The sequence below is a fragment of the Colossoma macropomum genome, unplaced genomic scaffold, assembly GCF_904425465.1.
Source record: "Colossoma macropomum unplaced genomic scaffold, Colossoma_macropomum, whole genome shotgun sequence".
Lineage (NCBI taxonomy): Eukaryota > Metazoa > Chordata > Actinopteri > Characiformes > Serrasalmidae > Colossoma > Colossoma macropomum.
Window position 1 is genome coordinate 1,224,143 of NW_023496050.1, and position 11,440 is coordinate 1,235,582.

The 11,440-nt window shown below is 37.9% G+C and overlaps 1 protein-coding gene across 2 annotated transcripts in view; it reads left to right on the plus strand.

Moving 5' to 3' along the window:
- Positions 1 to 11,086, plus strand: part of zmp:0000000896 (caspase recruitment domain-containing protein 10) — a 32,091-nt gene extending 21,005 nt beyond the window's left edge. Inside the window, exons 16-24 of one of the 2 annotated variants that reach the window (XM_036564998.1) lie at positions 440 to 611; positions 1,478 to 1,601; positions 2,633 to 2,873; positions 3,742 to 3,808; positions 3,925 to 4,024; positions 5,502 to 5,660; positions 8,195 to 8,307; positions 8,613 to 8,728; positions 9,661 to 11,086. In XM_036564998.1, the coding sequence (XP_036420891.1) occupies positions 440 to 611; positions 1,478 to 1,601; positions 2,633 to 2,873; positions 3,742 to 3,808; positions 3,925 to 4,024; positions 5,502 to 5,660; positions 8,195 to 8,307; positions 8,613 to 8,728; positions 9,661 to 9,862 (1,294 nt within the window). In that variant the 3' untranslated portion in view covers positions 9,863 to 11,086. Of the gene's footprint in view, positions 1 to 439; positions 612 to 1,477; positions 1,602 to 2,632; positions 2,874 to 3,741; positions 3,809 to 3,924; positions 4,025 to 5,472; positions 5,661 to 8,194; positions 8,308 to 8,612; positions 8,729 to 9,660 lie in introns of those variants that run through there. The other variant, XM_036564999.1, reaches the window with a different exon arrangement.
- The last annotated feature ends 354 nt before the right edge of the window (positions 11,087 to 11,440 follow it).

The window sequence follows — 11,440 nt, forward strand, 5'->3', positions numbered from 1 at the left end:
CTGCATGTGTTGGCGTCTGCTCTCCTTCAATGCATCATTCTCATTGAAATCAATGGCAGGAGGTGTGTTTTTTTTTACCGATACGCAAGTGTGAATGCAATCTTAGGTTAACTACAAACATAATTAGGGAGTGACAGTGGAATTAACCACATTTTGAATTACAGTTTGTGGGACCAATTTTGGAAGAAAGGATGTCACTTTAAGGCTTCTGGAAGTCCTAGTTATGTCCCTGACTGCAAATATGAGCATTAGTCTAATCAGAATTGATTTTGTGATTATGATAATTAAGCCATTCTGTGTCATAGTCATTGTAATTCAGATCATCTAATTAGAATACATAATTTAACACAGAATAATAATATCATCTCTTTCACAGCTCCCTCCCACACTGTTCTTAAAATTACATTTTTTTCTCTCACTATTTCTGTCTCTCTTTCAGTCCAGAGCCCCTGCCAGTAGTCCCCTCGCCCCCCTCTCCACCCAAGAATGTGAGCCTGGCTAACGACATCACTATTGTTGGGGGCAACCGTACGGGAATATTTGTGCAAACAGTGAGGTCGGGGTCAATGGCGGAGAAATGTGGCCTCAAAGAGGGGAGCGAGCTCCTGGAGGTGAGAGAGAGAGAGAGAGATACAGAAAGAATCAAAGTGAGAGAGAGAATGGTGAAAAGCAGTTACTTCTTTATGTTTATTCCACTAAGAAAAGGATGATATACTCACAATATAGTGTAATTTTCACAGTCTAAAAAAGACAATTCACATGGATCAAAAGGCATCAATGTCTATGTTGCACTGGGCTGCGTTACAGCTACATGGTTAAGTTTTAAAAGTATAACTGTAGTTAGAGCAGACACAGAGTGTCATCTTTGCATTGTAGTTAATCACTGTGCTCTATGCTGTGTGTCATAATCCTCTACTGTAATCTCTGTTCTATTTTTTGTGCTGAAATTCTGTGCTATAATCCTGTGCTATAAACACTATGTTGTAGTTCATGTGTTCTATGGCCTATGTACTATGGCCTATGTAGTTAGTCTGTGTTCTGTAGTTAACCTACAATCAGTGTGCTTTACTCTGTGTATCACAGTTAGTCTCTGTGCTGTAATCTCTGTGCTATATAATTTACTGTAACTATTTGCTTTAAACTCTGTGCTGTGCTTTAACCTGAAGGTTGCAGTACTGTGCTGTAATTATGAACTATAGTTAACCTGTGTACTGTAGTTCATCTCTGTGCTTTAATCCTGTGCTATAATCTCTGTGCTATAATGTGTGGTCCTTAATCCTTTATTATTATCCTTAGGCTGTAATCTGTGTGCTGTTTTTCACCTCTGTGTTGTAATCTGTGTGCTGGTGTTAATCTCTGAACTGTAATCTCTGTGCTGGTGTTAATTTGTGTGCTGCAATCTCTGTGCTGGTGTTAATTTGTGTGCTGTAATCTCTGTGCTGGTGTTAATTTGTGTGCTGTAATGTCTGTGCTGTAGTTGGAGCAGGAGCTGTTTGTGGGTGGCCATGTTGACCTGAGTCAGTGTACGGGGGAAGTGGCTCATTTCTCTCTGCAGTGGTGGACAGAACCAGCCTCTCTCAAACACAAGTTTAATGAGGAGGGTCAGTCTCTCTTACATACAAACACAGTGAAAAAAAATGACACTTTGAATTTACATGATTAAAATGTGTCAAGTGGTTGCACATAAACAAAATGTCAAATTAACACACTTATTGTCAAAAAAACTTTAAAATGCCAATTGTGTTGATCTGACATATTTAATTAGTGTTCAACTACTTGACACATTTTAATCATGAACCATTTTTTCAGTGCACACTTTCATCTATACAGACCTTACTTCAAGGTTATCCAGAATATTAATGCATTATGTAAGATGGATTTGTTTTGCCCGGGTAGGTTGTGTGGTGTAATAAGTGGGATTTGACTGGCCTATTAATACAGATGAAGTTTCTGCATAACTTCCCCAGCTTCTCTCAGATAGCCTGCATTCAAAAGCTATAGCCTGCATGCTCACATCAACATTACATTACAGGCACCATACTTAATAACAATAACAACACTCCCCATGTCTAACACCAATTTTGTTTTTTCCATTAAAGTGCAGTCACTTTGAACAGGGCTACCATTACTGAGAGAGCTCTAGGTTCAGCCAATTACAGAAAGCCATTCATGCTGTAATTATTATTTTGTATTTATGTTTATTTATGTTATTACTGTCAGATTGCAGAAACTACACACATTTTAATTGTTGAAATCTAGATTGAAATCTGGATTGAAATCACAGTTATTACTGTTAGAATGAAAAAAACTACGCCTGCTGCAGACTCATACTGGATTAAAGTCACTCCATAACTATTACTGTGAGACTGTAAAAGCAGATTCATACCGGATTAAAATCACTCCACAATTATTATTGTCAGACTGTAAAACCTACACACTCTGCAGGTGCATAATGGATTAAAATCACTCCTGAACTAAAAACCACCTGTACTGCAGAATCATAATAAACTAATATAACTGATCTTATTAGTAATCACTTAAATTAAACTCTCTCCAGGTAAGACTAACGCAGCTCACACAATGCTCTCTCTCCCTCTCTCTCTCTCTCTCTCTCTCTCTCTCTCTCTCTCAGGTTACTCTAGTTTGAGTAGTGAACTCTCCTCTCCCTCCTTCACCGGTGCTGATTCTTTTCACGTTCGCGTGAACCTTGACCTCTGTCCCTATGGCGACCCACCCTGTCTGCGTGTGAGCTGTAATGACATCCTGCATGTGACAGATACACGATACAATGGAAAATACCAATGGCGCTGCACACGCGTGGACACACACTCTGCTAAACCACTACAGCCTGGAGCAGTGCCAAACTACAACAGGTACACACACACACATACACACACACTCTACTACACCACTGAAGACATTAATATGCCATCAAACATACACACCCACACCTTACACACATATCACGCTGTGACAGACACAAAGTGGGCACGCAGCATATTCAACACATGGGGCGCCAGGCAAAAAGGCACGCAAACGCCATGACTTCAAAGACAAAAGTTACTCTAATAAATTTAAATAAATGCAGCCCATAGATAACCCTAAGCACAATTTTGACACTAATTTTGACTAAAGGCAATGAAAAGATAAATAGAATACAGTATGTAGTTTAGATTTCATTTTTTTACTTTTCTGGATCAGTCACCTGTACACCAGAAAATATATCACTGCTGTGGGAACAAATGACATCCTGCACATGGTGGACACATGATATAACCCCATATTTCATGAATTTCATGCAGAATAGCTCAAAAGAAATGGCCCAAAATTACTTGGAAAGTAGTTTGGTTATACTGACTTAGATTAAAAGTAAATTTTCTTCATTCTGTAAAGTTATTAATTTGGAGATATGAAGTTTTGTTCCGACAGCAGTGATATATACCCACACAATTCCATGTTGAAAGTGACTATAATGACACTCAGAAGTAGGAAACACACATGAGAGATTTACTGAACTTGAGTTTTACATTATTTAAGAAAAAAATAAATAAAACTATGAAAAACAGTAAAAGATTCAAATAAGACCACAAATCAAACAGGCTGGAAGCAGAGAGCCTGAGAAGTGGGTCACACACCCAGAGAAATGGCTAGTTGTGCCCCTGGTCACAAACATGATCATACACTCATGCTAATTGTGGTCTGATGGTTGTGTGTGTGTGTGTGTGTTTTGGTGTGTGTTAGGGCACAGCAGTTGATGTTGGTGAAGCTGCGTACCATGGCACTGGAGCATAAAGACAGCAAGAAGAAAGTAAGACTTCACCTCTTTTTCTCTTATTCTACATCTACTATCATTTGCAATCGCTTTTTATATTATGGACAATCAGTAAAGTGTGTGCGTGTGTGTGTTTGTGTGTGTGTATGTAGTTTTGTAAAAAGGGGTCTGATCGTGTGCGGTTGGTGAAAGCAGCGACTAACTGCCGCAGGATTGGTTCCTTCTCCCCAGTCCTCTACACACTTGGCAACCGTAAGCCTCATTTACAATGTTATACAAAGCACAGTCAGTGTCTTCACAAAGCAAAGAAAAAATAATCACAAAACATGAGCAAAAAAATAAGCCCTTAACAATTATTAGTCTTCACATCGACATTCAGTCAACTTGTATAACTGTTCTTAAAGGACATTTACAGATGCAATAGTTCAACAGAAAATCAGATTTACACAGACATCTTTGGTGTCTTAAATGAACAGCTTAAAAAAGAAACTTATTTACACTATTTACTCTAAAGATAGTCAACCAGCCAAGACATGTTTGGTGTCTGAAGTTTCCTTCGTTAGTTTTTCAGTGCAGCTGCAAGGTTAACATAGTAGATTTTGGGTGACATAGATTTCTGTCATTATTTAGCCTCATCAGCCTCATAGCTCCAGTAAATCATCGCTGTCAGAACAAAACCTCGTATCCCCAAAATGGCAACTTTACAGGAGAAGCTTAAAACATTGTTAACTTAACAAGATTTATGTCTAAGTAATTTTAAACCATTTCCATTGGTCTGTTCATCATGAAACAATGAAATGTAAAGGGTAACTGGAGTTTTCAATTGTTTTCAACTGGAGTTTTTAATTGTTTTTTAAATTTACAGTAAGGTTTAGTTTGGCCATATTTTAGTATCTGAAGTTTGTAGATTAGCACTGCAGCTGTGAGGCTAATGTAGCTAACAAGTATTGGAAGTTAAACTGCAGGCTTACAGCTGGCAGTATACTTAACTTTTGAAGAAAAACCACACAGTGGTGAGACCTCCCTCTGACTACATTTGGTCTTAATGCCCACATTGTTCATTCTGTGAAATTCCCTAGACTGTACTTGGTACACTGCCATCTGAAATCATCACACCACTCAAACCATGTTTAGTTAAGTAAACTCATATAGACTTGCTTATGCGATTTTGGACACTTTAGAAGTGACTAAAAACTAAAGAGCCAACCTTCAGACATGTCTTGGCTGATCAGCTATGGAGCTATGAGGCTAATATAGCTAACATGTAACAGAAGCTTATACACTAATAGTTAATGCTGTGATAGATAACATACTGTTATTTGCCACACACTGTATGTCATCTTAAAAGTTTGTTGCATGGCTAAAACAGTAGTAGCACCAGCCAGGAATTTGCCTTTAATTTTGTCTACATTCATAGTTAACAGTCATACAGTATTTTAAATCAAATAAGCAAGTCTATTTGAATTTACTTAACAACGGCTTGCTTGATGTTAATTGGCTTTATACATGTTTCAATTATTAGCTATGCTACCCTTATAGCTTCAGTGAAGAACCTAAAGAAACAAAAAAGGGAAACCAAGTATTTCTAGGCCAATCAGCTATATTTGGGATACATATGATTATTTTGTGCCAGCCAAACTGTTCCTTTAAAGAAAGATTATGTACCCTGCTTGTTTTTGTGTGTTTTGTGTGTGCATAAGCATGCATACATGCATATTTGTGTGTGTAGGTCATGAGGAGCACCTGATCCCCTACAGTATAGTGCAGCCGGTGGAGGTTGAGTGTAAACGGCCTGTGGTGTTCTCCCCCTCTCTGCTATCCCGCCGTCTCATAGAGAGATTACTGCAGCCCGCAGATTCAGGATTACACTTTAACACCTGCCAGCCAGGTACACACACACACACACACATAAATACACACACAGAAGATTTATCAGCTAAAAACGAATTTTCTGAACATGGGAAGGGTAAAGGAAACAATGTATGTTCTATAACATACCATGCAGTCTTAACGCTCATTTATGCTCAATATTAAATACGGATATGGATAGGAATGGAGCCCTCTGTCTGTACTCAGCATTCATTTCATCCGTATTTGTACACATTCTCTGAAATCCTACGGATACAGACGAAACTGTACCACTAGGAGCTGTGGGGGCAGTGCAGCCAATAGGTCACACAAGTCACAATGCCAATTTCTCTCATTTGTAATATAAGTGAAATTAATTCTCCAATTACATGTCACAAAGTATTTAATGGCCTCACAGACCACCACAGTCTACACTGGTGCCTCTTTTGTCTCTTTTGTAGTTGGTACATTATCATGACCTCCTCCACTGTCACCACGTTTGTTGTTGTAAGAAACTTTTACTCTGGACTGCCCTCTAGTGGATGTACTGCTTAACATCCATACCAATGTAAAGGACGCATGGAAGTATGTGGGCATTGACAGTTACCATCGTTTGAAATAGACGTGTTCTTTTTTTTTGTATGTATAGTATAAAGTACGTACGAAGTATAAATGAGCCTTTATGATAGGCTTCATTTCCACTGCATGCGGTACAGAATTCTCCCTCCACTTTCTTTGCCAGTGCATTGTTGCTTGAGGGACATGTCAGTGTACAGCACAGGACATGAATAAAACTGTCAATCAGTAGTAGGTTTCAAATAAATTCTGTTCTCAACTAGGCTACCCTTATAAACTTCTAAACAAGCTCAGTATTGTTCAGAATATGTAGGTTGGCTGCATAGGCTATCAACCAACAAAAAAACAGGTATTAGAAGAGCCGGTTTAAGAGGAGTCTGGCCACTTCCTATTTCTCATTTTATCAAAAACACAACTCCAAAACGAACCAGCTAGCAAGTCCTCAATGTACAAGGTTGGAGATTAATGGTTAAAAACAAAAACATAAACTTGTTTCTAATCATTTGTGTGGGTCCTGGAAAGTAAAACAACGTATACCACTAAAAAACTTACCTGTATCTTTCTGTTTTAATACAGCAAACCGGTTTTGGGCAGTAGGACACTAGCATTATTGCTCCTGAGCGCTGATTGATTGGGGAGCTGATCAGCTCATTGGCTAAATAAAGCGTTTCACGCTCACTGACGTTATGTACACACATATGGACAGTTGCTTTTGCCTGATAGGTCAGCGCTGCTGTAATCTGCATAAAATTGAAGCCAGCACAACTTCTCTCTTGCGCTATCCCACAATCCCTTGCACATTTTTTCGCTACTCCCATTATTAAGCTCAAAATATGACAACAAAGGCTACACAGCTGAATGCTTATATAACAGAAAAATGGCAAAATTCCTCTTTCAAAGCTGGATGAATTGGTGCTGTGGTAAACATGCTCCTGTCCAAACGTTTTTGGAAAATACTTCAAGCATTAAATTTGGAATGAGCTCATACTTACAAAAAACAATAAAGTTCATAAGGTAAAACAAATAAATATCATATTTTGTACCATTTTTAGTTTAATACATGTCAAGCAAAATGTAAAGGTTAGTAGGGCTGTCCATATTGCATATAGCAATAGCATTTTACAGGCCTCAAATGCTCGCTGGTGTTGCCAAATGAGTTTTCAAATACTGGTTCTCAAAAACTGTAGTATTTACATTTTATAATTAATCTCACCGTAAGTATGTTCACTTTATGTAGTTAGTTTTTTTAATCAAAATATTCCAGTTTTCAATTTGTACTAAATTGTTTTAGAAATATATTCCTTTTTACGATGATGATGCACAAAGTAAGTTTGAGATCTTCGTTTAGCAATGAGTTTTATACTAACTTTACATACATTTACAGTCTTATGTCTTATAGAAATCAGCTAAACTGATAAGCTAGCTTGCTCTCACCGTCTCTGTCCCGCAGTTTCAAAGAAAAGTAGAGACCTGTGTAATCTCTAGCAGGTGGGTGTGGCTGTGTTCAGCTTTTGGTTAACATTACCTGGGTATGATATCATGTTTATTAGACTACTATCACATCCATCAGTAAGTAATTGACATTTTCTCCTGGTTTTATAATCAAATGTTTTGTTTAAAACAGTAATAAATAACCTTCTCGTTCTGAAAAGGGAACTAAGAGTGTTCTTCAGTTCTCATGGGATCTAAAGGGTTAACAAAAGACAAAGCTTCTAAAATACATACATACATACATCATCCAAACCGGTCATGGTACAAAGCTTCAAAAATGAAATATTTAATAATATTAATTGTAATATTAGAATTCTAATAAGCTTGTGAATACTAAATAAGGAAACGAAATGTCAACATAATGAACAAATACTCAAACAAACTTTTCAGGCCACACCTAGTAGTTTGTACTCTACTTGGATGTTGTGTAGAGGTGCTGTGTGTGTTGTATTCGTTTCAGTTAGTTGTTATTTGTTTATTATTTTAAGCATGTTTCTTTTCTTGCAGAGCCAATCGCAGTGTGTGAACAGCAGGATAAGAGTGTGTTCCTGTTGGACTCTTCAACATCAGAGCAAACACTGGGAATTAGACTAAAGAGCATTCAGGAGGTTATAAACCAGGTACAACACACACACAAACAACTAATGCTTAATTGACACTACACTACAAATCTGGCACCAAACTATGCAAGATATTGACTTTGATATAGATTTTTTTTAAAAAAGGAAATTTTTGTTACCTTTGTCTGTATCAGTTCTAATCATATATGATGGTTTCACAGCAAAAACGCACTTACTGCCACAGTTAATGTCTATAAGCAATGTGCTGAAGTGCCAAAGACCTTTGAAAAGCACTTTACCAAACAGAGAGAAATAATATCCACACACTTAAAATCACCTTTTCTGTGTTTGTGCGTGTGCGCCAGGACAAGCACTGTCTGCTGGAGTTGGGAGTGAACAGTGTTGAGTCTCTCCTAAAGCAAGGACTGTATCCCATCGTCATCCACATTAAGCCTAAAGACAAAAAGGGCAGGAAGTTCCGGTATGTCGCTTACTGTAAATTTCCACTATCATTACCAACATGACAATTACATTTACAGTAAAGGAATTATTTGGCAAAAAAACATAATTTCCCCCTTAACCCAAATGTATTCAACCAACCTAGATAGGTTTGGTGTCTAAAGTTTGCTTCGTTTTACATTTGTGCTAGGCTAATATAGTTAAATGCTAAAACCTCACCAAGTAGCAAGGTGCTAACCGCATGCTTAACCATCCCACACTTGCCTCAATCCATGTCGACCCTGATAACAAGCGGATAATGGACCACTGTTGGTCCACTGATGACAAAGCTGGCGGTCCACTGCCATTTTGCCAGTTCTACTTATAGTCGCTCATTTTCGACTCATAGTCCAATTTACATATTTTTCCTTCCTTCCTTTCTTTAGTTATACTTTGTATATCAGTTTAGTAAATCATTTTAATCTAGCACAGTGTCAGCATCAACATTTTCTATAAAATCATTATACATTAGGCCTAGTCATAATTTTTTCTCTCTCAGCTGTTTGTAATATCTGTCTCAGTTTATTTTCTGAAACAAAAGGCTGTGTGCATTAAAATATGTTTGAGGAGATTAAAAACTAGGTAGAGTTTGTATGCCGGACAATAATCTAGGCAGTCCAAGGTTGGACCAGAAGTGGCAAACAGTCAGTGGGGTGCTGACCTTATCAAGCTAGTGGACCGCTATATGCTCGCTGCCTGGGGGATTGCAAAGTAATCTCAAATAGACTTGCTTACACTTTATTACACTGTGTAACATAATATTATAAATGAAACAGACTATAACTTTAAACCTCAATAAGTGTAGTGAACTGAACTTCACTTTACTGTATTTTTAGTGAGAGTGAATGAACACTTTACAGGCTCTCACTCTCTCTCTCTGTCTCTCTGTGTCTCTCTCTCTCTCTCTCTGTGCAGTAAGTTGTTATCATGCCGTGGGGAGGATGAGTTGATGTTGGAGCTGAAGGCTGATGAGCTTCAGTTGGAGACTCTGCCGCTGCTGTACTGCACAGTGGAGCCCAGCACATGGAGCTGCACTGAGGAGCTTCTGACCGCTGTCCGCAACACCATCCACAGCCAGCAGGGGGCGGTGGCCTGGGTGGAAATAGACAGACTGTAGTAGAGCAGTAGAGGCGCTTTCAGAAGCGGCTTAGAGGAAATCTGCCCACATCCTATTCATTTAGTTATACCAAAAACATGACTGCTAAATGCTAGAGGGCGCTAGAGAGAATCCTCAAATTTCACATCATACTACTCTAAATGATTCTGTTTACATGTCGGTAATTGAACTCCACAGAAATTTTGAAAATTAGTGTCCCCTTTAAGAAGAGTATCACATAAAGAGTTATGAAGTGTTACTTGGTAATTGAATGTAATGTTCCTTTGCAGTCAAGGATGCATTCTCTCTAGGCACTCCTCTACCATGTGGGATGTTTTGTAGTTTCGGCTGTTTTTGCATGCAGTGAAATATATTCATGCCTTTTTCCCTGTTATTTGTGTTTTGTTATCGAAATATTATCTGTTTTCTATTTATTATTATATACATCGGTTTTGAAATGTTTATCAATCTAGTTCTCAATCAAATGAACCCTCCCCCTAAAGACTGAAATATGTAAATGATCACTGTTCGGACTGGCTGTCTTGTATTGTGCCTATTCAAAAATCAGTCCAGGCTGAAACACATCTTATAACTTCAGTGTGAATAGGCGGAGCTAGCTGTTGTAGACTGAATAGGCAGATGTATGTAAATGTGTTGGTTTTTGTGACATTGCAAAAGCCATGACTTTAAAAGGGGTTGTTTTGCAGCTTAGTCATCATATATGGACTTTATTGGCTTACAGTGTTTACATGCTATATCAGACTCTCTTAGTTCAAAAAGTGAGAAAATTTAGATTTTATAGGCTATGGGCCCTTTAAAAGAGCATTAGATATTTACACAAAAGCGCCACAGACCCCTCCTTCTGCACTTGCTCACAAGGGCCCTCTAGTGTCTGACTAACCCAGATTACTGAGTGGGATCAACCCTGAACTGTAAGGCCTGTATACTCCTCACTCTTCTAACTTCTCACTTTCATAACTACATAACTTATATTTTAGCCTCCAAACTGTTACTGAATAGTTACTGAATGATTTCATAATAAATAATAAAAGTCTTAAGAAGAAGAAGAAGAATAAGCTTGCAGTTTAAGGGGTTAATTAGGGATTTTAATTCATAATCACAGAGAGTCTAAGGACCTAAGATACAGAATATCGGTTCTAGCTGTGGAGTGACAGACAGTGTCTAATAATTATAACACAGGACTCCTCCTGCAACCCACCTGTAATTTATGATGATACTCCCAGCATGTTTTTATATCAGTGTTGTTTAATGTTTATATGAGTTTTATTTTGGTGCTAGAGGCTGAAGTACTTTTTTACTCTTTCTCATTGAGCCATGATTTTATAAACTGCCTGAGTGACAGCAGAAAATAAAAGTAAAATAAAAGCAAATGCTGAGTATGAATAATCAAGCATTACCATGGTAACCACATCTTTCATTTCCATTATTACAGTCATAACCATCCACCTTCATTAAACAAGAGACACTTAAACAGGTCTTTGGTAAAAAGATTTAAAGCAGTGGTTGACAGAAAAATCACTTATTTTACCCATATTCCTCCTCACTCCAAACATAGCTGATGAAACAAGACATGTTTGC